This window comes from Leucopleurus acutus (assembly GCF_964270905.1).
Source record: "Leucopleurus acutus genome assembly, chromosome: 1".
NCBI classification, from domain to species: domain Eukaryota; kingdom Metazoa; phylum Chordata; class Mammalia; order Artiodactyla; family Delphinidae; genus Leucopleurus; species Leucopleurus acutus.
In genome coordinates this window covers 132,247,595-132,275,523 of record NC_139142.1, presented here as the reverse complement: position 1 = coordinate 132,275,523, position 27,929 = coordinate 132,247,595, and the positions used below count along the sequence as shown (strand labels likewise).

The window sequence follows — 27,929 nt, the reverse complement described above, 5'->3', positions numbered from 1 at the left end:
GGTATTAGTGCTGAAGTAAGCTTTAGCGGAATAACTATAATTGCTTATGGGACTGTTTACAGCCTTGCTAGAAACCCTATTCCTCCTGAATCCCTAGATTGAAAAATTCAAATAATTTAAACATGAGAGGGGATTTCTCTGATAAAGGTCTAGTTCACATGTAAGGTTCTGGTCCCTGGAATGATGTGTGGCTAACCCAAAATACTGGCTGCGTTTCCATTTTAAACATGTCTGTTATTCTTCCCCACCACAGTATTGTCAAATTCTCCCATCTGTCACGTCACTGGTGAGCCCTCTCATTTGCTGCTTCTATTTCTTTTGGCTGTTGTACTGCACATACGGGATTCACTGAGCTTCTCACTTAAATGTGTAGGGAATTTACATTTCACACCATCAGCTTCCTAAAAGCCATCAACTGGGAACAATTGCTCTTTACAAAGGAAACCAAAAGCATTGTTTGGAAGCTGAAGCAAGATCTTAGATATTCCTATAAAGGGAATGCTGTATCTGTCAGCAAAACCCAGAGACATTTACAAGATCTAAAGATTATATGGGCTATGTTAAAAGCGTGAATTTGGCAGTTTTAGTCGTATTTCCAATTTTTCACTACACCATCTGGGGAGAAGTACTAGTTAATACCACAGGAGCAAATTATAAGCGTCAACACCACCCTACTAGCTTGTTTTCCTCCTGCTTTTTGTAAACTTCTGCCAGCTCCAGTGAAGCCTGTTCCAGGGTACATCACTCAGCAACCTGCAGAGCTGCTCAGAGATAGAACAACAGGCTTCACCTCAACTAGTCCGGCAGCAAGCACTTAGCTGGTAAACACTGCCTTGGGGCAGAGCCCATGGAAAGCCTTGAGCCCAGGAAAGACTTGCAGAAGTTGCACAAAGATTCTTGGTTTTATATCATCTTCCCAGGAAGTTGGAAAATAATTGGTTTTTAGTTAAAGAAACATAATCTATGGTCAAAAATGTAATGTCATGTAATGCTTCAAACAAGCAAAATCGAGAATGAAAAAACTAGAGGAAAATACAGTCTATTAATCAATAGCTTACTTTGGTTAAATGATCATAGTTAGTCAGAGCAATGTATTATTATATTTAGAAGCACGGCCTACCATGTTCTCATAGAACAGGGTACCAGTGAAGGATGTGACAACAGTTCACAGAGATAATAGCCCTTTAGCCTTCTGTGACTTCAAAACTCGAAACGACAAAGGCTAACCAGGATTTGACCTTCAGATACTCACTTGCCCAAAGCAGGCTGAGTTAAGAGACAGCTAAACATCTGATTCTTATTCACTTACGGCGTTCTCAGGAAGTTCCTGTTTGGACACCGATGGTTCTCAACCTGGCTGCACATCGGAGTCATCTGGGAAGTTTTAAAAAATCACCAAATGCCCAGACCAATTAAATCTGGAGGGTGCAGTCCAGAAATCAGTATTCTTTATGCTTCCCCAGGTAGTTCTTTCTAATGTGCAGCCTGGCTGCACACCACGGATGAATCCCTTTCAGAAAGCTATTGCATGAAAGCCATGCTGTATCTAGATAGTTTGGTTTTTTCTAATTCCACCAGGAAAAGGGATTTTTAGAAAAAGGCACCACTGCGCTTCCTCTAAAGAGGCAGCTTACTGTTTGAGAAGCGCTGGTCCTTGGAGGTTATCTGGAGCGCTGGTTGAAGAGGAGGGAGCCCTTGTCTTGGCAAAGCAGGCAGAGTTTCAGGCTTTGGCAGCTGCCTCCAGAAACAAAGAAGGCCCAGATGCCCGTGAGCACCAGGATGATGTATGCCAACACCAGATTTAATCCAGAATAAGGACTTATGAAGGTCTGCAAGGGGAAAATAACAGCAAGCTTATTAAACATGTGGATTAACCAAAGGAAAAGGAAAATATAAAACACTTTCAATAGCTGAGGTGTGTTCCACCAAACATACGATGTATGTCATGCACCCACAAAGACACATAGGACTAACCTAGTCAACAGACACTAGCCCGTAAGTCTGTTTCTGTGTAAGTGAAATGGGACTGAGGTGAAGCTAAAATAACACCAGTAAGGCGCTCATGACACGTTCTGGCACAGGGTATCTGAGAATAGTCCTGATAACAATCAATGCCACATGGGGCAGAGTTAGTGTTGTCCCAGCTTCCCCAAGTCTTCCGTGTTGGTCTCCATGGCACACGCGGCACGTTGAGGGCAGCAGCAGGAAGGGCATCGAGCGTGCCCGACGTGCTGTGCTGTGGACTTATCACCTGGGTCACACATTCCAGTTCCACGATGATAACCTGTGAGCTAAGGGCCCATTTCATAGAAGAACGATCTCAGATTTAAGGACTCGACAGGCTAGGCAGCTAGGAAAAGTGAAGCCAGATCTGGCTCCCAGAGTGAAAAGATGCTAGGTGTAGGAGAGCTTTTTTTTTTTTTTTTTTGTAGGAGAGTTTTTGACTAGAGTGAGGCAGGGGGCATCTCTGTCTAGCTGAGGATGGGCAGGGAAGTGCCCAGGGCTGGTGAAGATGCAGGAAGGCTGAGACGTCGAGTTTATTTGCCTTGAGCAAAAGGACAGCTTTTTAGAGGTGGGAACTGTAACCTGGCCTCCAAGCTTCTCTTCGGGTCTGTGGAGAGAAAATATTGGGTTGGCCAAAGGTTCATTCGTTTTTTTTCCGTAAGATGGCTGTAGTAGCACTTAGTTGTCTTTAACTTCATTCAAAACAATTTTGTTAGATTGTATGTGACAGCTGTCATATCAGCATGCGTTTAAAAAAAGACATCAAAATTGGTGACTTTTTGTGTAGCCATCTTAATATTGAAGATGGAAGAAAAAAAGCAACATTTTCAGCATATTATGCTTTATTATCTCAAGAAAGGTAAAAACGCAACCGAAATGCAAAAAAAGATTTGTGCAGTGTATGGAAAAGGTGCTGTGACTGATCGAACGTGTCAAAAGTGGTTTGCGAAGTTTCTTTTTGGAGATTTCTCGCTGGACCATGCCCCACAGTTGGGTAGACCAGTTGAAGTCGATAGCAGTGAAATCAAGACATTAACTGACAACAATCAATTTTATACCACGCAGCAGATAGCTGACATATTCAAAATATCCAAATCAAGCACTGAAAATCATTTGCACCAGCTTGGTTATGTTAATCGCTTTCATGTTTGGGCTCCATATAAGTGAAAAAAACCTTCTTGACCGTATTTCCGCATGCGATTCTCTACTTAAACGTAATGAAAACGTCCCGTTTTTAAAACCAATTGTGATGGGCAGTGAAAAGTGGATACTGTACAACAGTGTGGAACGGAAGAGATCGTGGGGCAAGCAAAATGAACCACCACCAACCACACCAAAGGCTGGTCTTCATCCAAAGAAGGTGATGTGTAGATGGTGGGACTGGAAGGGAGTCCTCTATTACGAGCTCCTTCCGGAAAACCAAACGATTAATTCCAACAAGTACTGCTCCCAATTAGACCAACTGAAAGCAGCACTCAAAGAAAAGCGTCAGCAATGAGTCAACAGAAAAAGCATAATCTTCCATCAGGATAATGCAAGACAACATGTTTCTTTGATGACCAGGCAAAAAACTGTTAAAGCTTGGCTGGGAAGTTCTGATTCTTCCGCTGTATTCACCACATTGCAGCTTTGGATTTCCATTTATTTCAGTCTTCACAAAATTCTCTTAATGGATAAAATTTCAATTCCCTGGAAGACTATAAAAGGCACCTGGAACAGTTCTTTGCTCAAAAAGATAATCAGTTTTAGGAAGACAGAATTATGAAGTTGCCTGAAAAATAGCAAAAGATAGTGGAACAGAACAGTGAACATGCTGTTCAATAAAGTTCTTGGTGAAAATGAAATATGTATCTTTTATTTTGACGTAAAAACCGAAGGAACTTTTTGGCCAATCCAATATATTCAAATGGCAACCGTAGAAGGTAATCAGAAGGCAGACCTAATGAAATACCCAACAGAAGATAGATGTTACATAACCAGGGCCCAGTTTTTAACTATTTCTGTGTTAATTGGCTCTTAGAGTTAGCAAGAAAGTGAGACAAGTACAGGTTACATTAGTAAAAATCCTTAGTATTAAGGGAACGTGAGGGAACAGCATCTTTTTCAGCTGCACGACTGCTGAGGGTTCCAAAAGTTCATTTAAAAACTGCTGATGAGATGCCGCGAGGTACTAGTGAAGACCACAGTGCCTATCCTAATGGAGCTTATATACCAATAAGGGAGACAAGTAATGAATGAAGAAACAAATAATTCCAAATTGTGATGAATGCTAGGACAGAATAACTACAACTGAGATGGTGCTAGCATTAGGTAAGAACAAGGCGATCTACCTGGGGTGCGGGGGGGGGGGGGGTCAAGGAAGGCACTGAGGAAGCAGCATTTAATCTGAGACTTACAGGAGGAGGAGGGAGCCAGCCTGGTGTAGACCAAGGGAGGGAACCAAAGGAGGGCAAAGAGTTCATTGCAGCTGAGAACCTGAGAGTTGATATAAATGATGTGTAGGGGGCTTCCCTGGTGGCGCAGTGGTTGAGAGTCCTCCTGCCGATGCAGGGGATGCGGGTTCGTGCCCCGGTCTGGGAAGATCCCACATGCCACGGAACGGCTGGGCCCGTGAGCCATGGCCTCTGAGCCTGTGTGTCCGGGGCCTGTGCTCCACAACGGCTATGGTGAAAGCAGGGAGACTAGTTAGGAAGACTCTGCACTGAATGAGCAGAGTACAGGTTGGTGACTTAGTCCAGGGTGATGGTGGTAGAGGTGGAGAGAGCAGATGATAGGAACTGATGGGAGTTGCTAGTGGATGGAATGTGAGGGAAAGGGAGAGGCTAAGAATGACTTCCATGTTTCTGGCTTTAGGTAAATGGTGGTGCTATTTAATGAGATACAAAAAGACTTGAGGAAGACCAAGCTTAAAAGACTTGGAGTTAATAAGAACCTGCTGTATAAAAAAATAAAGCAGTCTTAGAAGGGTGGTTGAACAGAAGGCAAAATGTGCTAGAAGCATGAGAGAAGAAGCAGAGACAGAGTTTGCGGAGATAACTCTTTGAGAAATTTTGCTGCAATGGGAACCAGAAAAAAAAAGTCATAGCTCGAAGGAGAATAGGCAACAATGAAGAGTTTTATTTAAGATATGTCTATATGCTGGTGAAGAGAGGGACAGGCTGGTGATGTAGGAGAGAGGGCACAGTCAAAGGAGTAAAGTCCTTAAGTAGGAAGGAATTAGGTCTAAAGCCCAAGTGGAGGGACTGGCCTTTGATAGAAGAAAGGATACTTCCTGTGCTGGGCCAGGGTAAGGTGGGGAGATGGGTTCTTCTTAACAAACAAGAGGCTCTGACTGGGTCAGTTTGTCACCTCTGCCCAGCAGCGGCAGCAGGGGGAGTGCCTCCAAGGCACCTCACTGTCCTCACCCTCACCCTGCCTGCACATGCCCTTGGATTCAGGATACCAAGAGTGACAAGATAAGGTCCCATCACTGATGATCAAACTCTAATTAGAGAGGTAGATGTAAAAACTGTATCAAATCAAATAATGCTGGCCGGGGAGGGGGGTTATAACACAGCTATAAATAAGGGCTAGTGATACTGCTGAGTCAGAAATGTGCACCTTTTCCAGGGAGGCCTCACATGAAATGCTCAGGAGTTTTCCAAACTGACCTAGGTTAGCAGTCATTGCAGATAAAACAGCGCGAACAAAGGCACTCCCTGCTGGGGAGCCACACTGGATCAGTTTAGATGGAGGGTATGGTGTGAACTATGGGAGCAGCAAGAGGTACGTTGTGCACCAGTAAAATCAGTAAGAGGCTTATGTCAAACAAAGAAGTCTGGGTTTTACTCCACTGGCCTCTGCTACAGCTCATCGCCCTCTCCTCCCCAACACACCTGGCTTCAGGACACCTGGCTCCTGCCGCTCTTCTACTTCACTAAGTTGCTCCTTCTCAGTCTCCTTTGCTGGCTCCTCTTCTTGCCCCAACCTCAAGGCTGAAATGCCCCAGGCCTTAGTCCTTGGGCCTCTTCTCTTGTCTGCTTATACTCACTTCTTGTACTCATCTCTTCGAGCCTGGATTTCTCTCCCAAACTCCAGACTTTTTCATCCAAGTGCCTAACTGCCTTCTCCACTTGAATGTCCAATAGGCGCCCCCACGGTAACGTGCCCAAGGAGAACTCCTGATCTCCCTCACAAGCTTCTCCATCCCAGCTGATGGCAACTCCATCCTTCTAGCTATCCAGGCCCAAAACTCTGAAGACATCCTTGGCTCCTCTTCTTTCTCTCCCTTGCCTTATCCAGTCTGTCAGGAAATACTATTGGCTCTACTTTCAGAAATATGTCCTGAATCTGAACATTTCTCATTATTTCCACTGCTATCTCACCCCAGTTGTCACCACCTTTCTCTTGATGACTGTAATCTCTTCCCCCATTACAGTCTACTCCGAACACAGCAGTCAAAACGATCCTTTCAAAACGTGATTCAAGTCATGTCCTTGTACTCAACACCCTACAATGACTCCCATTTCACTGAGAGTAAAAAGCTCAAGTCTTGCATTATCTAGATGTGCTTCTCATTTCCAACCTCTACTTCCATCCCCAACCTCAAATCTGTGACAGTATCTGCTACTAACTTCCCCAGGCTTACTGGTTCTGGTCACCCTCACTTCCATAAACATGCCAAGCATGTTCTTTAGTCTTAGGACTTTGCCACTGGCTGTTTGAGTCTTGGATGCTCTTTCTCCAGACAGCCACATGGCCAACTTGACTTTTTTGTTCAAATGTCACCTTCACAATGAAGCCTACTTTTGACTACATAGTTCCAAAATTCAACAGCCCCAGCCCACACAATCTGGAACCCTTTTAACCTGCTCTACTTTCCCTTTTCTCCCACAGCACCTATCAATTTTAATATACTATAAAACTTTTTATTATGTCTGTTGCTTACTGCCTCTCTCTGCACTAGATGGTAAAGGCAGGGTCTTTGTTTTTTTCACTAAATTGTTTTGTTCTCCTAGAACAGTGCCTGGAACATAGAAGGCTATTTGTCAAATGAATGAATGGCCAACTGGATCCATAAAAAGGATATTTCCTTTTTCTTGCAACTTCCTTTCTGTTTATTAAAGTGTACATAGTAGAAAATTTGGAACATGCCAAAACCCATAAAGAATCCACCCAAAAATGAAAGCTGTTAATATTTTAACGCACTCTCTCGCCAGTGGTTTTTCCATTAAGATTTGAATTTATGGTCCTGAACCAAGATGGCGGAGTAGAAGGACATGCTCCCACGCCCTCATGCAAGAACACCAGAATCACAACTAGCTGCTGGACAATCATCGACAGGAAGACACTGGAATCACCAAAAAAGATACCCCACATCCAAAGACAAAGGAGAAGCCGCAATGAGATAGTAGGAGGGGCGCAATCACAGTAAAATCAAATCCCATAACTGCTGGGTGGGTGACTCACAGACTGGAGAACACTTATACCACAGAAGTCCACCCACTGGAGTGAAGGTTCTGAGCCCCACGTCAGGTTTCCCAACCTGGGGGTGCAGCAACAGGAGGAGGAATTCCTAGAGAATCAGACTTTGAAAGCTAGTGGGATTTGACTGCAGGACTTCGACAGGACTGGGGGAAACAGAGACTCCACTCTTCGAGGGCACACACAAAGTAGTGTGCATATCGGGACCCAGAGGAAGGAGCAGTGACCCCATAGGAGACTGAACCAGACCTACCTGCTAGTGTTGCAGGGTCTCCTGCAGAGGTGGGGGGTGGCTGTGGCTCACCATGGGGACAAGGACACTGGCAAGCATAAGTTCCAGGAAGTACTCCTTGGCGTGAGCTCTCCTAGAGTCCGACATTAGCCCCACCAAAGAGTCCAGGTAGGCTCCAGTGTTGGGTTGCCTCAGGCCAAACAACCAACAGGGAGGGAACCCAGCTCCACCCAACAGCAGTCAAGCCAACTTAAGTTTTACTGAGCTCTGCCCACCAGAGCAACAGTCAGCTCTACCCACCACCAGTCCCTCCCATCAGGAAACTTGCACAAGCCTCTTAGACAGCCACATCCACCAGAGGGCAGACAGCAGAAGCAAGAAGAACTACAATCCTGCAGCCTGTGGAACAAAAACCACATTCACAGAAAGACAGACAAGATGAAAAGGCAGAGGGCTATGTACCAGATGAAGGAACAAGATAAATCCCCAGAAAAACAACTAAATGAAATGGAGATAGGCAACCTACCAGAAAAAGAATTCAGAATAATGACAGTGAAGATGATCCAGAACCTTGGAAAAAGAATGGAGGCAAAGATCGAGAAGATGCAAGAAATGTTTAACAAAGACCTAGAAGAATTAAAGAACAAACAAACAGTGATGAACAATACAATAACTGAAATGAAAAATACACTAGAAGGAATCAATACCTGAATAACTGAGGCAGAAGAACAGATAAGTGACCTGGAAGACAGAATGGTGGAATTCACTGCCACAGAACAGAATAAAGAAAAAAGAATGAAAAAAAATGAAAACAGCCTAAGAGACCGCTGGGACAACATTAAACACAACAACATTCGCATTAGAGGGGTCCCAGAAGGAGAAGACAGAGAGAAAGGACCAGAGAAAATATTTGAAGAGATTATAGTCGAAAACTTAACTAACATGGGAAAGGAAATAGTCACCCAAGTCCAGAAGGCGCAGAGAGTCCCATACAGGAAAAACCCAAGGAGAAACACGCCGAGACACATAGTAATCAAATTGGCAAAAATTAAAGACAAAGAAAAAGCAGCAAGGGAAAAACAACAAATAACATACAAGGGAACTCCAATAAGGTTAACAGCTGATTTCTCAGCAGAAACTCTACAAACCAGAAGGGAGTGGCATGATATACTTAAAGTGATGAAAGGGAAGAACCTACAACCAAGATTACTCTACCCAGCAAGGATCTCATTCAGATTTGATGAAGAAATCAAAAGCTTTACAGACAAGCAAAAGCTAAGAGAACTGAGCACCACCAAACCAGCTCTACAACAAATGCTAAAGGAACTTCTCTAAGTGAGAAACACAAGAGAAGAAAGGACCTACAAAAACAAACCCAAAACAATTAAGAAAATGGTCATAGGAACATACATATCGATAATTACCTTAAACGTGAATGGATTAAATGCTCCAACCAAAAGACAGAGACTCGCTGAATGGATACAAAAACAAGACCCATATATATGCTATCTACAAGAGACCCACTTCAGACCTAGGGACACATACAGACTGAAAGTGAGGGGATGGAAAAAGACATTCCATGCAAATAGAAATCAAAAGAAAGCTGGAGTAGCAATACTCATATCAGATAAAATAGACTTTAAAACAAAGAATGTTACAAGAGACAAGGAAGGACACTACATAATGATCAAGGGATCAATCCAAGAAGAAGATATAACAATTATCAACACAGACGCACCCAACATAGAAGCACCTCAATACATAAGGCAACTGATAACAGCTATAAAAGAGGAAATCGACAGTAACACAATAAGAGTGGGGGACTTTAACACCTCACTTACACCAATGGACAGATCATCCACAACGAAAATAAATAAATAAACAGAAGCTTTAGATGACACAATAGACCAGATAGATTTAATTGATATTTATAGGACATTCCATCCAAAAACAGCAGATTACACTTTCTCCTCAAGTGCACACAGAACATTCTCCTGGATAGATCACATCTTAGGTCACAAATCAAGGCTCAGTAAATTTAAGAAAATTGAAATCATATCAAGCATCTTTTCTAATCATAATGCTATGAGATTAGAAATCAATTACAGGGGAAAAACGTAAAAAACACAAACACATGGAGGCTAAACAATACGTTACTAAATAACCAAGAGATCACTGAAGAAATCAAAGAGGAAATCAAAAAATACCTAGAGAGAAATGACAATGAAAACACAACGATCCAAAACCTATGGGATGCAGCATAAGCAGTTCTAAGAGGGAAGTTTACAGCTACACAAGCCTACCTCAAGAAACAAGAAAAATCTCAAACAATCTAACCTTACACCTAAAGGAACTAGAGAAAGAAGAACAAACAAAACCCAAAGTTAGCAGAAGGAAAGAAATCATAAAGATCAGAGCAGAAATAAATGAAATAGAAACAAAGAAAACAACAGCAAAGATCAATAAAACTAAAAGCTGGTTCTTTGAGAAGATAAACAAAATTGATAAACCATTAAACAGACTCATCAAGACGGAGAGGATTCAAATCAATAAAATTAGAAATGAAAAAGGAGACGTTACAACAGACACCACAGAAATACAAAGCATCCTAAGAGACTACTACAAGCAACTCTATGCCAATAAAATGGACAACCTGGAAGAAATGGACAAATTCTTAGAAAGGTATAACCTTCCAAGACTGAACCAGGAAGAAATAGAAAATATGAACAAACCAGTCACAAATAATGAAATTGAAACTGTGATTAAAAATCTTCCAACAGGGCTTCCCTGGTGGTGCAGTGGTTGAGAGTCCGCCTGCTGATGCAGGGGACACGAGTTCGTGCCCCGGTCTGGGAAGATCCCACATGCCGCGGAGTGGCTGGGCCCGTGAGCCATGGCTGCTGAGCCTGTGCGTCCAGAGCCTGTGCTCCGCAATGGGAGAGGCCACAACAGTGAGAGGCCTGCGTACCGCAAAAAACAAAAACAAAAATCTTCCAACAAACAAAAGTCCAGGACCAGATGGCTTCACAGGTGAATTCTATCAAACATTTAGAGAAGAGCTAACACCCATCCTTCTCAAACTCTTCCAAAAAATTACAGAGGAAGGAATACTTCCAAACTCATTCTATGAGGCCACCATGACCCTGATACCAAAACCAGACAAGGATACTACAAAAAAAGAAAATTACAGGCCAATATCACTGATGAATATAGATGCAAAAATCCTCAACAAAATACTAGCAAACAGAATCCAACATCACATTAAAAGGATCATATACCATGATCAAGTGGGATTTATCCCAGGGATGCAAGAATTCTTCAATAAACGCAAATCAATCAATATGATACACCATATTAACAAACTGAAGAATAAAAACCATATGATCATCTCAATAGATGCAGAAAAAGCTTTTGACAAAATTCAACACCGATTTATGATAAAAACTCTCCAGAAAGTGGGCAGAGGGAACCTACCTCAACATAATAAAGGCCATATACAAGAAGCCCACAGCAAACATCATTCTCAATGGTGAAAAACTGAAAGCATTTCCTCTAAGATCAGGAGCAAGACAAGGATGTCCACTCTCACCACTATTATTCAACACAGTTTTGCAAGTCCTAGCCACAGCAATCAGAGAAGAAAAAGAAATAAAATGAATACAAATTGGAAAAGAAAAAGTAAAACTGTCACTGTTTGCAGATGACATGATACTATACACAGAGAATCCTAAAGATGCCACCAGAAAACTACTAGAGCTAATCAATAAATTTGGTAAAGTTGCAGGATACAAAATTAATGCACAGAAATCTCTGGCATTCCTATACACTAATGATGAAAAATCTGAAAGAGAAATTAAGGAAACACTCCCATTTACCACTGCAACAAAAAGAATAAAATAGCTAGGAATAAACCTACCTAGGGAGACCAAAGACCTGTATGCAGAAAACTACAAGACACTGATGAAAGAAATTAAAGATGATACCAACAGATGGAGACATATACCATGTTCTTGGATTGGAAGAATCAATACTGTGAAAATGACTATACTACCCAAAGCAATCTACAGATTCCACACAATCCCTATCAAATTACCAATGGCATTTTTTATGGAACTAGAACAAAAAATCATAAAATTTGTATGGAGACACAAAAGACCCCGAATAGCCAAAGCGGTCTTGAGGGAAAAAAAGGAGCTGGAGGAATCAGACTCCCTGACTTCAGACTATACTACAAAGCTACAGTAATCAAGGCAATATGGTACTGGCACAAAAACAGAAACATAGATCAATGGAACAAGATAGAAAGCCCAGAGGTAAACCCAAGCACCTATGGTCAACTAATCTATGACAAAGAAGGCAAGGATACACAATGGAGAAAAGACAGTCTCTTCAATAAGTGGTGCTGGAAAAACTGGACAGCTACATGTAAAAGAATGAAATTAGAACACTCCCTAACACCATACACAAAAATAAACTCAAAATGGATTAGAGACCTAAATTAAGACCAGACACTATAAAATTCTTAGAGGAAAACATAGGAAGAACACTCTTTGACATAAATCACAGCAAGATCTTTTTTGATCACCTCCTGGAGTAATGGAAATAAAAAGAAAAATAAACAAATGGGACCTAATGAAACTTCAAAGCTTTTGCACAGCAAAGGAAACCATAAGCAAGACGAAAAGACAATGCTTAAAATGGGAGAAAATATTTGCAAATGAATCAACAGACAAAGGATTAATCTCCAAAATATATAAACACCTCATGCAGCTCAATATTAAAAAACAAACAACCCAATCCAAAAATGGGCAGAAGACCTAAATAGACATTTCTCCAAAGAAGACATACAGATGGACAAGAAGCACATGAAAAGCTACTCAACATTACTAATTATTAGAGAAATGCAAATCAAAACTACAATGAGGTACCACCTCACACCAGTTAGAATGGGCGTCATCAGAAAATCTATAAATAACAAATGCTGGAGAGGGTGTGGAGAAAAGGGAACCCTCTTGCACTGTTGGTGGGAATGTAAATTGATACAGCCACTATGGAGAACAGTATGGAGGTTCCTGAGAAAACTAAAAATAGGGCTTCCCTGGTGGTGCAGTGGTTGAGAGTCCGCCTGCCAATGCAAGGGACATGGGCTCGTGCCCCGGTCCGGGAGGATCCCACATGCCGCGGAGCAGCTGGGCCCGTGAGCCATGGCTGCTGAGGCTGCGCATCCGGAGCCTGTGCTCCGCAATGGAAGAGGCCACAACAATGAGAGGCCCGCGTACCCCCCAAAAAAACCCCTAAAAATAGAATTACCATATGATCCAGCAATCTCACTACTGGAATATACGCTGAGAAAACCATAATTCAAAAAGACACATGCACCCCAGTGTTCATTGCAGCACTATTTACAATAGCCAGGTCATGGAAGCAACCTAAATGCCCATCGACAGACGAATGGATAAAGAAGATGTGGTACATATATACAATGGAATATTAGCCATAAAACGGAACGAAACTGGGTCATTTCTTGAGACGTGGATGGAACTAGAGACTGTCATACAGAGTGAAGTAAGTCAGAAAGAGAACAACAAATATAGTATATTAACACATATATGTAGAACCTAGAAAAATGGTACAGATGAACCAGTTTGCAGGGCAGAAATTGAGACACACATGTAGAGAACAAACGTATGCACACCAAGGGGGGAAAGCAGCGGCGGGTGGGAGTGGTGGTGATGAATTGGGAGACTGGGGTTCACATGTACACACTGATGTGTATAAAATGGATGACTTATAAGAACCTGCTGTATAAAAAATATATAAAATAAAATTTAAAAATTAAAAAAAAGAAAGATTTGACTTTACATAGCTGCCGTCATATTAAGGGTAACTTTAGTATCCTGTATGACTGAAAGGTTTTAGGTAAGAAAGGCAATGAGATTGTTTTTTAGATGGAACAGAGAACAAGAAGCCCAGTATAAGAAAACCTGATATGAACTCTAAATGGATGGAGAGGAGAGACACATGAGGCAGGACACCATCAGAAGGAAGCTTTTCAATACTGTAGGTGAGAAATGATAAAGGTCTGGACAAAGCAGTGGCTGGGATAATTCTGATGTAAGTATATGACACGTTACAATTAAACTAAGACCAAACCATTAAACAGTGCTTAAACAATACATCTAGTCAAGTATTCTTTTTAAATTACTTTTGAAAACTGGCATTATAATGTCAGTGAGGAGAGAGTAAGATGGTTACTCTTGACATTCATCAGAATGCATAAAAATAGTACAACCCTTGTACAGAGTATTTTAGCAATTTGCATCAAGGGCTTTAAAAATATTCACATCATTTGACTTCAAAAATCAATTCCTTGGAATGTAAACAATGAATTGAAAAAGTTTCACATACAAAGTTGTTCCAGACAGCATTATAATAACCAAAAGTAGAAAAACAAGTTATCAATCAGTTAAGCAAACTATAACTTTATGTAATGATCTAAAGCCACTAAAACTTAAATATTAAAAGGATTTATAATAACATGGAAATTTTTTAAGATGTGTTACATAACATAAGCATAATGCAAGCCTATTTCAGTTTGACTCTACTCATTAAAAGAAAGACACATACCAAAATAAGACACCAAAAAACTTTTATGAGATCAACCAACAAATTGTTATCTTTCTATGGTAAGAAAGATGATTTATCTATCATTCATTCATTCATTCTTTTAACTGACTTTTCTGAATTTCCTCATTTTCCTATGAGCATGTATTTCATTCAAAGTGGAATCTACCACTTTAGATATGCAGACTTGAGCTCCAAAAACCGGTTTGAGAACGGTAGCAATACTCACCAGGGCTGACACCAGTAGATGGGTCAGAAGAACTACAAGCAGGGTGTACCACTTTTTCTTCTCACAGCCATCAAAAAACACAATGCCCCAGAACATGTGCAGCAATATGATCACCAGCGTCATGAAAGCTGAAAGACAGGCAACCATTAGTGCCCAGTCACAGGACAACAAACCCCAAAGCCCACTAAACACCTAGTCCTGGGACAACGCTCTTGGGGTACACCACATTACTGTGAGGGTTCAACCCTATCTGACAGAAGTGGGACCCTGACACATATTTGCTTGAATAGTAACTCTGAGAGCAACATTCCTGAACCAGGGGGCCAACTCTGAAACAGCTTCTCATCTAGAACATGAATTTGTGAAAACAAAAAGTCAACTTGGATCTGGCTTTCAAGGAGTTTCTCTTAGGAATGCAATAAGACTACTGTGATATTTAATCAACTTTTCTCCAAATTAGCCTTCTGCACTAATTGCGAAACTCCCACCCTCCCCCGACACCACGCCACACAGCATGTAGGATCCTAGTTGCCTGACCAGGGATCAAACCAGCACACCTTCAACTCCACATTGGAAACGTGAAGTCTTAACCAATGGACTGCCAGGGAGGTCCCTGAGAAACTTTTCTCAATTAAAAGAAGTGTCTTCGAGCTTCCCTGGTGGCACAGTGGTTGAGAATCTGCCTGCCAATGCAGGGGACAGGGGTTCGAGCCCTGGTCTGGGAAGATCCCACATGCCGTGGAACAACTGGGCCCGTGAGCCACAATTACTGAGTCTGCGCGTCTGGAGCCTGTGCTCCGCAATACGAGAGGCCGCGATAGTGAGAGGCCCGCGCACCGCGATTTAGAGTGGCCCCTGCTTACCACAACTAGAGAAAGCCCTCGCACAGAAACAAAGACCCAACACAGCCATAAATATGTTAATTAATTAATTTAAAAAAAAGGAGTGTCTTCAATTTAAACAAGTCTTCTCATTAAAGTGAAATTTCTCCTTGGATTTTTTTTTAAGGACAATGGAAGACAAAAATATAAGAAATTGCAGTAATTATCCAAGATTCTTTCTTTTTTTAACATCTTTATTGGAGTATAATTGCTTTACAATCATGTGTTAGTTTCTGCTTTATAACAAAGTGAATCAGGTACACATATACATATGTCCCCATATCTCCTCCCTCTTGCGTCTCCCTCCCACCCTCCCTATCCCACTCCTCTACGTGGTCACAAAGCACCGAGCTGATCTCCCTGAGCTATGTGGCTGCTTCCCACTAGCTATCCATTCTACATTTGGTAGTGTATATATGTCCATGACACTCTCCCACTTCATCCCAGCTTACCCTTCCCCCCCCCCGTGTCCTCAAGTCCATTCTTTACGTCTGCGTCTTTATTCCTGTCCTGCCCCTAGGTTCTTCAGAACCATTTTTTTTTAACTCACTACGCATAATTCAATTTCGTTTCTTTTTTTAAATTAATTAATTTTACTTTTGGCTGTGTTGGGTCTTCGTTTCTGTGCTAGAGCTTTCTCTAGTTGCGGCAAGCGGCGGCCACTCTTCATCGCGGTGCGCGGGCCTCTCACTATCGCGGCCTCTCTTGTTGCGTAGCACAGGCTCCAGACGCACAGGCTCAGTAATTGTGGCTCACGGACCTAGTTGCTCCATAGCATGTAGGATCTTCCCAAACCAGGGCTCGAACCCGTGTCCCCTGCATTGGCAGGCAGATTTTCAACCACTGCGCCACCAGGGAAGCCCCCTCAATTTCGTTTCTTTTTATGGCTGAGTAATATTCTATTGTATATATGTGCCACATCTTCTTTAGCCATTCATCTGTCGACGGACACTTAGGTTGCTTCCATGTCCTGGCTATTGTAAAGAGTGCTGAAGTGATCATTGTGGTATATGGTTCTTTTTGAATTCTGGTTTTCTCAGGGTATATGCCTAGTAGTGGGACTGCTGGGTCGTGCAGTAGTTCTATTTTTAGTTTTTTAAGGAACCTCCATACTGTTCTCCATAGTAGCTGTATCAAATTACGTTCCCACCAACAGTGCAGGAGGGTTCCCTTTTCTCCACACCCTCTCCAGCATTTTTTGTTTGTAGATTTTTTTTTTTTTTTTTTTTTTTTTTGCGTTAAGCGGGCCTCTCACTGTTGTGGCCTCTCCCGTTGCAGAGCACAGGCTCCGGACTCACAGGCTCAGCGGCCATGGCTCACGGGCCCAGCCGCTTTGCGGTATGTGGGATCTTCCCGGACTGGGGCATGAACCCGCGTCCCCTACATCGGCAGGCGGACTCTCAACCACTGCGCCACCAGGGAAGCCCTGTTTGTAGATTTTTTGATGATGGCCATTCTGACTGATGTGAGGTGATACCTCATTGTAGTTTTGATTTGCATTTCTCTAACGATTAGTGATGTTGAGCATCCTTCCATTTGTTTGTTGGCAATCTGTATATCTTCTTTGAAGAAATGTCTGTTTAGGTCTTCTGCTCATTTTTTATCCAAGATTCTTAAGCAACTGAAACTGAACTTGATCGGCGCACACACAGGTTTTTCTATGGAATACTGCATGTGTGCATGCATGATCAATTAATTTCAAATGTGGTAAGTACTACAAAGGAGAAGTACAATACCACCCGAGGGGGTTACAGCTTTTTTGTGCACTCATGGCTCTTCCTCATCATAGTATTTATCACACTTTGTTGTAATCAGCTGTTTGTCTTTATTCCCTGCTATGAGTGGAACATATAAACATTAACTGGGCTGTTAAATAAAAATACTTAATTATTTGTGGAATGAGTGATTAAATGATCAAATGGACTTGCCCAAAATACTAAATTAATGAGCCAGGGTAAGACTTGAAATTAAGACTCCAATTCCTATACCTTGCCTATATACAGAATAACCAAGACACGGTAATGATTCTAATAAAAGTTAACGTTAGCCTACTACACAACTACAAAAAAAATAATTAACTTATGATACATTTAGTTTGTAAACTATGCTGACTTGTCACATGAAAACCTATGTACATACAGGTATCATATATTGTACATCTTGTCCTAACATAGACATACTAATTATACCCCATATTCCTGATTATTACTTAGGCATTTATAATGGAGTATGTTAAACTATTTAACTGAAAAATTTAAAAGGAGCTCATGCCTAAATACATGGTAACAGCAGCAGTTACAAATAATATATGCAATAAACGCAAATACATGCAAATTTGGGGTTATTATTTTTAAACGCAATAAGTAGTTTCTTAAATGTTTAATTCAAAGGTTATGCTCCAAAGAATGATGTTACAACAAATAAACTCTAGCACATGATAAAGTAACAGCTATTCTTGACTCTATAGGTATACATCCACAGCATGGTCAGCCTGCCGTCCTAACTCAGCTAAAGATATTAAAACACTTTATTTTCTTTGAATTTATAGAAATCACAAATACAATCCCCAAATTGCTAGCACATTTTTTACTTTCTTCCAAAAGAATCATTTTAAGCCAATCTTATGAAAACAGCCTAGTTCACAAAAGGGAATTAGCGCCATCTAGTGACAGAATCTGGTAGAAAAATAAGTTCCATTAGGAGACTGCTACTTGAGAGACAAAAAAAAAATGCTTATGTAGCAGTCTAATAGACTGATTTAAGAAAATATAGAAAACTGCACCAGTAACATCCCCTCCTGGGTATGTTTTATTAACTTATATTGGATGGTAACAGATTTTAGCATTAATATTACAGTTGTTCTAAAAATGTAATACTCATTATTATGTTCATTTTTTAAGACTGTCAGAAATATTCTAATTATGGAATGTTTAAAAGGAAGATAATTTGCTATGTTGGGGGCGCAACTAAATAAGTAGGACCCATTCCATTGACATACTTTCCTGTCCTCTAACTTGCCGCCGGACGTGAAGGGCCCTGAGTAACTTGTAGGCCTTGAAAAGCCCTTATACATTTTTGTACAGGGACGAGTCATTTGGGGGGCTGTATACAGGATGGATTCCCATGGAAAATGTGTTGAGGAAGGACTAACCGGGTGGGAGTTAATGGTAGTAATCTAGACAGGAGATACCAAGGTCTGAACTGAAATGATGAACAAGGGTCCACTGGGTTTGGGGACCACTATAACGTGCAGCATGTCTCTCAATTCTTTACTGCAGCAATTTGTTTTTTTAATTTGGTCATACCTCCTTATATCTTTTCTATTATTATGTTAAACTGCACTGAAACGCTTAATCACTTTTTTGGTCTTATTCCCTCTACAAGATGATAAGCTCCTTGAAGACAGAAATTACTTTAGTAAAGATGATAAATTTTTTTTGAAAGGATTCTATTTATTCTTAATAAGATGATAAATTAATGATTTAATTAAAAGAATCTGTGCATAGGGTCACTTACTTCAACGATACAACTTGTGAAGACAAAAAAATACAGTGGGGTTTTTAAACTATTTTTTAAAAGATTCTTCTTGTGTAATTTAGGAGAGAGCTTATATTAATTATGTATATTACCAACTCTCAAATGTGTGACCACTGCATCATGGGGACAATTTTCATCTGGTGGATGAAAAGCGGTTTGAAATGGGTTGGTCCTTTTACCTGCATCTTTGGATAAAGGTCAACTCATCTATTATTTTTTTCCTCTCAATTTCTTTTTTTTAAAGAATATAGTACAATTTATTTTTAAATGTTCAAAAGCAAGAAAACTAAATTTTCTTTTTTTTTTTTCCAGATACACATATGAAGGTAAACCTTGCAGGTTTTACCTTCAAAGTAAAACATCGATACATGTTAAAAACCTAACTTTCAGACTTGGCTAACCCAGGGACTTAATAACACAAAATCAGGCCAACAGTTACCTGTAGGGGAGGAGTGAGAAGGAACAAGGGACTCTAAGTTCCTGCTGGTGTCCCAGTTCTTAAGGAACAGGGAATATGGATTGTTACAGTTAAAATTAAATATATATATATATATATATATGTTTAAATATACGTTTTTAGATATATGACATTACCTCACATTAACATTTTTTGTGTGTGTGTGGTACGCGGGCCTCTCACTGTTGTGGCCTCTCCCATTGCGGAGCACAGATTCCGGACACACAGGCTCAGAGGCCATGGCTCACGGGCCCAGCCACTCCGCAGCATGTGGGATCTTCCCGGACCGGGGCACAAACCCGTGTCCCCTGCATCGGCAGGCGGACTCCCAACTACTGCGCCACCAGGGAAGCCCATACCTCACATTAAATAAGAACTATTTTCTCTCCTCTCAATTTCAAGATTAAATTATACTTCCCACTCCAAAAAGCGGCCAAGATGACAAATGAACTAAAGATTAGGGCTACAGTGAAGAGAAATAAAAACAAAAACAAAAAAAGCATATAGCCTATAAAAATTCACTTACAATATATCAGCTATACAGCAACACTGTTAGTATAGTAACAGAAAAATAAATTTTATGCAAGCTTAGTTCCACTGTAAAATTCTACAATACTCTAACTGTAATTTTTATTTTCCTAGGTCCTTTCCATCACAGTGTCTAACAGTATCTTGCCTTTAGAAGATATAACATGAATTTCTATTCACTTCATTTCCTAAGCTGGGGAACTCCACTAAGCATGATCATTTAGATCATAAATCTGAACATTCACAGCTACCAGACACATACCTGAATTCAGGAAGAACTGGGGAGGGTCTCCATGAATGCCCACTGTGCCCGGTCCCAAGGAGTCAGACAGGGTATTTACAAAGGAGAATACTCCACTCATGATTCCAAAGCCCAAGCCAGAAACTAAAGAGGAAGGAAAACACTGTTAAACCTTACTCATGCTGTGATTTCTCTTCAAATCAAATTCCCAAGGACTAGGGAACACTATCTTGCTGAAGGAAAAAGGGTGCACATGCTGTTAGAGAAGCAGTAGAAAGCTGGCTCAGAAAAGGCAAGCGCTTGGCTAAATGATGAACCGAGAGAGAAGTGGGGAGGAAAGAGGAAAGGAAATGGTCAGTGAAATGTAGCAGAGAAATGAAAAAAGAAAGAAAGAGATCCAGAAAGGCTCCAAAGGGATAGGCGAGACAGAAGGATACGATACTGTAGCTCTGACTTTAATTCATGACAACAGAATCTGTAGAATTAAGTTTGACGGAACTGAGCTTGAGGGGTGACTGTATTGTAAAGAGGGATCCCTGGGTCAATCTGGGTGACTCAATTTAGGGACCCGGATCCAACCTTTAAACCATAATTCTGAAAGAAAAATACAAAGAGGTATAACTGTATTAATATGAAGAGTCCTCTCAGTACAAAGTCATGGAAACAACCCAAAGAATGTAACAATAACATCACTTAGAAATTGTTAACTAGAGTGTATACATGTTAAAAAACCTAACTGTCAAATCTGGTTAGTATTTAATGGAGACACTGATAAGGGTCACCTGCAATCACTTTTCTTTACATAAGGGCCCTGGAAAGCTAGAAAAATAAACAATGTACACCAACAGGCCAATGTGGTAGTAAAATACTACCTGAAACCTACAAAGATTTAAAAGATAAAAATGGCTTTTATGTCAAGTCTGATCTTTTATCTTACGAGGCTCTGCAGTTCTAACTTACCATAAGCCAGCAATCGCATAGAGGGTGCTTTCTCACCTGGGTTTATACTCTTCAAACCCTCACTGGATTTTCTAAAATAAAACCACACAGATAATTTTTTTAGGTAGTATACCAGAAAAACACATAAGATATTTTAAAATCCAGATACTTAATGAGGTTTTTGATCACATTATACTCTAAATCTAAAACCCATTTAAACGAACACAGCAAGTTTTCAATTAACTAAAGTCAACCAAAATTTCCAACCAACTTTTGCCTATATCTGACATTCACAAAGAGGAGGAAAAATAAGAAGAATATAAGTAAACAAGCCATCAGGGATTGAGTTTAATGATACAGAAAAAAAGCAATACTTATGACTAAGCTTAGCAAGCATTTAATTCAACATCTTATGGCATCTACCACTCTGAATTTTTCCTCTTCCCAAAGTACTGTATCTCCTATTCCATTTCTTTGGTACTTTGTTGTATTTCCGCCTGGGTTAGACTTATTCTGCCACTCTCCCTTCTACCTTCCACTCCATAGAACGTTAAGTGGTACTCTCTCTTCGAAGTCTAGTTCATGCAACAATTGCTCAAAGAAGCCACCTTTACCAGTGATTGATAATTATTCATCCCATCTCTCCTTACTCTTAAACCCTGCAACACTGACAGTGTGAACTCTCATATGGATACCTAATCAAATGGTCTTCTGATTCGAAAACATTATTTGTTTCATAACCCCAGTCAGGCCTCAGGGGAGAAGTAATCAGGGGAGAATAAAATGCTACCCTCAGAAAAGAAGATAAATGAATACCTGAATGAAACATTAGACTACCGCTCAATAAGAAATGATCTTCAGAGTGATCATATCCATGCTTCTGTCGTGGACAATTTGCAAACTGACCATGAGCCCCTGCACCCCACACAAATGCGTGAGGACTGCAGCAGGCCGGCTCCACTCTTGTCACTATTGCTACCCTTTGTTGGCTAGAAAGTCTGCAACAACAATCCTGACACAAAGGATATTTAAATTATATTTAAAGTATATTTATTAAAGCAATAAAGGAACCAAACATTTTACAAGAATTTTTCAACAAGTGCTGAAACAAAAATGAGTTCGGTTAACTCTAAGAGTAGAAAATTAACCAGAACATGGAAATTATATTATGGGTATTGTGTTAATTAAATTTTAAGGTATGTATATTCACTACAGTGAGCCTATCTCATGACATAAATATAAATATTGACTACATTAAGGCAATACAGAATTCAACCAAAATAGTAATAAGCATAAAGAAGAAGGTCTTTGGGACTTCCCTGGCGGTCCAGTGGTTAAGACTCCACACTTCCAATGCAGGGGGCACAGATTCAATCCCTGGTAGGGGAACTAAGATCCCTGATGCGGCCAAAAAAAAAAAAAAAAAAAAAAGGTCTTTTTCTTTTCTAGACTCAAAAGAAACAATTGCCAATCCAGTGCTCTCCATTTGGAAGCATCATTTGGTAGCAGGGACATGAGCCAAAATTTAAGTGACTGTCATCTTCTTTCTCTGGAGCAGTAACCACCTGAAATGTGAAATTTTCCTAAATAAACTTACCTGTCACAGGAATGTGGTTAAAGGCTAATGAATGCTTAAAGACCTATACAATAGCAATAACTTCCATCAAGAAACAGATATAATGGTATAATAGAATCAATAAATTTTGGAGGATTTCTGTTTTATATAAATTGCTCAGCAATGAATAAAAGATTTTTGCTATTTAGTATAACAAAGTACTGCTATCACAAATATATTAAAGATACAAATTTAAGGTCTAGGGTCAACATTAGGAAGTGAAAAAGTACAAAACACCATCAGTTTCCGTGTTCCTGACGGATACATCACACAACTGATGATGTAAGTGACGGTGATTTTTTGTATGTGTGTGTGACGGTGATTTTAATCTGACCATTTTACTGAAGTGGAAAATTCTTTGTTTGCGTTTATTATTGTTTCCAAGAACAAAAAACTCAATTTTTTAAATATAAACTTTGAAAAACAAATGATAAATCGTACCAGCTTTCTTGTTTGTTCTGATTCACTTTATATGTGTGTGTAAGAGAGGGAAAGTACCAAGGAATATGCATATAAAGTAAAAACACTATTTTAGAAAATTTTTAAAATAGACTTATGTCTTTTAAGACATTATAGCAATGATTATCTTATTATTTTTCTATAAATGATTTTCTCAAATTACCAAATATTTATGGTATCAGCATTATAAGACAATTGAACTAAATTACAAAAGCTTTAATCGAAGCCAAAAAATTCTTATGTATGTTTTAGGCAATGCGCAGGACCATAACTTGGATTTTTCTTTTTCCTTCTGAATAACGTAGAAAGGGCTATCACGTGTGGCCATATGTCAATTTCTCACAGTGCAATTCTTTGCTAGGCTGAAAGTGACAATTCATTCATTCAAGATGAAGTACTGGTCCTAAGACCTAAGCCATGAAATAAATTTATATTGGACTACAATGATAAATACTTTGATTCAATTCCATATATGTAAAAAAACTGGTGCAAGCTCTCCACATTTTAATCTTGGCACCAAATTCAGATAGTGAAAATTTGATTGAGGCAGTACTTTAAACTTAAAAGTTCAAAACCTACTTTGGCAGTGGAGATAGTTAAAATATTGATTAAACTGAAGTTCCTATATCTGAATGTAGTAAAGCCTAAGACAGCAACTTAAATGCATCTATATAAATGTTAGTCATTAATAAAGTATCATAATAATTCTCAAACTTGTTTTAACATGTAACTACATAACATCCAACATTTCTAAAATGTGCTAGGAAAACACTGTACCATATTCCAAAGGTTTGTAGCAGATGCATTTTGTAAAGGCACCTGTTAATACAGGTTTGTCCTATTATTTGTTTGCAAATCTCCAAAGGTCCTTTCAGAGGAGCAAACATGGTTTCCCCAGAAGGCCAAAGAGGCTTCTGTGAATTTCCTGGCATGAGAGCCTGCAGACTGACAGCCATAATTCCTTCTGCATGTGGCCCTATGCCCTCACTGCCCTATTAAAAATGGCAACTCTGGGACTTCCCTGGCAGTCCAGTGGTTAAGACTCCAAGAGGCGCAGGTTCGATCCCTGGTCGGGGAACTAAGATCCCACATGCCTCTCGGCACAGCCAAAAAAAAAAAAAAAAAAAAAAAAACAGGCAACCCATGGGGTATTCCCAGGTGGTCCAGTGGTTAGTACTCCATGTTTTCACTGCCCAAGGCGCAGGCTCAGTCCCTGGTGGAGGAACTAAGATCCCACAAGACACACAGCCGTGGCCAAAAAAAAAGGCAACCCATGTTCAGCTTGTAGTCCTTTGGAACCTTAGGTTAGTGCCAATAAAGGGTTGCTTTTCAGGTGGAAACCGTGAAGAAACACAATAGTGAAGAACAGCAGATACCCATTTAGCCACTCTAGGTAAGTGAGGTTTTAGAACCTCAAGTCCTAAGGGGTTATTAAAGTCACGTCCTGATCTATGAAAAACTACTGAAATTAGTAAATGCAAAACCAACATGAGCCAGTGATGTTGGAGACAGGAAAATCCAGTCCAACCCAAGGCTGAGTTAAGAGAACAGTGCCCTGTCAAGGGTGGGAAGGACCCTGCTCTCTGCACTGCTTTGACCACAGCAGGGTACTGTGCTGGGTTCCAGGCACAGGTAAATCCCAGGCACCAACAAAAAGGGGTGTCCACTGACACAAAAGAACAGAGATGGGAAAAGGTCTGGAAGTCACATCCATGTCTCCTGAGGGCCAGCTGAAGAAATGAGGAATGTTTAGCCTTGAAAGAGACAAGATGACAACCGTGCGACAGAGACTGCATTTGCCTGTGCAAGGCAGAGGTCAGAAAGAAGGAGATTTTTATTACCTTAATATATTCTACAGTTAAAATTAAATTTTGGAATAGTAGTAACTGCTGCATACCAGAAACATTCAACCACATCTGAATGTCCATCTGTTAAGGGTATTGTATTACCATGGAACCTGAAATGTTATGTTTTTTATTTGTTGTTCTTTAATATTTCCAGGAACTAATGGAAATTTCATTTTTAAACTTTTTCTCAGATATGATATGACTTTTGCTTCTAAGCACCGGCTTCCTGGTTTTCTACTCGGGATTTAAATTGCTTTGTTATTAAATTTCAATATCTGTTATTAAAAGCAACAAGTAAAAAATACAGAAGGCCTGGCATATTGGCAAGAACAAATTATCAGAAGCCTATTATAAGAGATGTTATTGAGGTTCTGTCTTGGTTGCATCCATGAAATTCATGAAGTGCTTTAATTATCCCATTTGCAGAGATGAGAAGACATAGCACATTTATCACTCTACTAACTAAGCCTTACTACATAATCAAAGCCAATCTCATGACTAACTGAAAGAAAATATGGTTCCAAGTTTAAGCTGTGTTTCAAAACGGTTTCATGTGAGATCCTCATGGATCCTACAGATGACCTACTTTCTGGCCTAAAAAGGGAACTCATGCCCACGGCTTTTTTTTTTCTTTTAATGTATTTTTCTATTCTGGACATGAAATCAAACGACATATCACAAAATGAACCCCTGTTCCTCCCTAATACAGTCAGAATAATGGCAGGCATAATCACCATAAGAATTATCTATTTTAGGTGATGTCAAAGAGAAGTGCGTATAAATTCTGATCTGTAACAGTTTTTGTTCTTCTTGTTTCAATGACTATTTCTCTAGCTTATTTTTCTCCATGGCACTTACTGTCTTTTAATATACAATGTCTTTTCTTGTTTATTCATTTGTTGTCTATCTCTTCCCACTATAATATTACCACCATGAGACTGTCTTTTAATCATGATATATCCTCAGTACCTAGGGTATGCACGGCATTGAGCAAATTCTCAAGACATATTTTTTGAACGAGTGAAGGAAGGAATGAATGTCCACAAGTTAAAATACTCAATATTTTCAGGCTGGAAATGTACAATCCCTTGGCTTGGAACTATGCAGGAAGACATGGACCTTCAAATACAATAATACATTAATGTTTCAAACTACTAAATCATAATTCAAATAAAACTGGGAAAAAAGGTAAAGCGTTTAACTTACTTTAAAAGTTTATAATATGCAAACCGGAACACTTCTTGGATAAGGACTGAGATTAACACTCCAAAGATCAGCAGATCTCTCTGTCTTGGTTCATCTTTGTTATCAGTAAGGGTTGCTGCCATGAACCAAATGAAGGAAGAAAGCAGCAGAGACACCAGCCAGAAGAAAGCTCTGAAAATTGGTGGGGGGGGGGGGAGGGGGAGTTACAAGTGAACAGGACTAATAATGATTTAAAAGCAGAAAAAACCCTGCTTGAGAAGGAAGAGATTTCCTGACAAAAAAAGTGTTCATGAAGTGATGCTCTTAACCAACTGGTCCTAATCAATGGTGCAGTTTCCCTGGTGAAATAAACATGCAGGCCAAGAGGAATTTGAGATTTTTCTTAAAAATCACTTTTTTCAGTGACCCTGCTATTTGTAAATACATCTGCAGACTAATTGCCAAGGACTGTCTGTCTGGAAACTTGGTTATTTGCTAAGCTTCCTAATTAAAGCTTTGCCCATTGATGTGCAAATGTCTTTTCCAGGAAAATGTCTACATCTCTATTAACAGAGCGATTGGTTTAAAATCCAGAGGTTGAAAGCCTGTGCTCTGATCTACATCAGTCTTCCAGGCCTGGTTTTTACAACATTCCTGTGGATTTTAATGATTATAACAAGCTTTACAGACCTCTTGCCCAAATCTCTATTGTTTTTTAAATGACAGGTGTGATGCAGCATTTTCAATACAGTTGTGAGAGGTGAGGAAGCTCAGAAAAGGTGGGATTCACTGGTCTCGCCTGGCTGTTTCTCCTGGTGCCAAGTGAGACTCAGTGGTGGAGAAGGTCGTAGGGGAGCTCCAGTAAGAGCTGCCAGACAGGTGAAAGCTGGGATTATGATCACATTCGCCACCAGAGTTCGGTATTGACCAAGCTCCTGCAAGGAGACGTACTACAGGTGCTGCGGAGTTTTCACAGGTTTCTACCCTTTGGCCGCTCACCTGAATCACCTGGGACGCTTTTAAAAAGTCCGAATTCCACCCCCTAGACATTCCTATTCAGTCGATTCAGGGAGGGGTAAGTGTTGGGCATCGGTATGTTTTAAAGCACCTGATCCCCAGGTGCTTAAGGGCTCTTAACTCGCTTGGGATTACAGATGCCTGTCAGAATCTGAGGGAAACTAGGGACCTCCCCCTCCAAAAAAATAAAAGATGGATATTTGAAGTTATCCACAATTTTTTAAATACAGTTTTAATGTATGACTCACTAACGCCCATCCACGGACCCTAGGCAAAAACTCGGGAGCCAAGCGTCAGGGTTTTCTGAGACCCACGATGTGCTCTCCTTCCCTAGAGCTCGCCCTCTGGGGTCGCGGGGCTCTTGCTCTTTTCTCGCCGACCCTCGGAGCAGGGCGAAGAGTCCCAGGGGAGTGGGGTCTCCGCTCTACCCCCTCCTAACGCTTCTCCGCTCCAAAGCCCAACGAGGACGAGCCGTTTTGTGGGGACGCCAGGTATCGCCGGTACCCCCGGCGGGGGAGGGGAGTCCCAGGTCCGGGTTTCCCGGCACAACCGCCTTACCCGATGATGAGGAAGATGATGCGCAACGGCTCGGTAGCGATGGTGAAGATGTAGAGGGCGAGCGCAGGCCCGAAGGCAACGAAGGCGCAGCCGAAGAACACGGCCGCCGTCAT

At 40.5% G+C, this 27,929-nt stretch overlaps 1 protein-coding gene across 2 annotated transcripts; it reads right to left on the bottom strand.

The window, feature by feature from the left end:
- Positions 1–1,659: 1,659 nt before the first annotated feature.
- On the bottom strand, positions 1,660–27,929 carry APH1B (aph-1 homolog B, gamma-secretase subunit; the record flags this gene model as incomplete). Of its 2 annotated transcripts, XM_082851860.1 has the most annotated exons (6): positions 1,660–1,829; positions 14,553–14,680; positions 20,218–20,340; positions 21,157–21,227; positions 26,263–26,433; positions 27,817–27,929. In XM_082851860.1, the coding sequence occupies 6 exons, from the start codon at positions 27,927–27,929 to the stop codon at positions 1,662–1,664; spliced, it is 774 nt and encodes a 257-aa protein (XP_082707986.1). In that variant the 3' UTR covers positions 1,660–1,661. The 2 variants fall into 2 exon arrangements, with proteins under 2 accessions (XP_082707986.1, XP_082707987.1); XM_082851861.1 differs by lacking the exon at positions 20,218–20,340.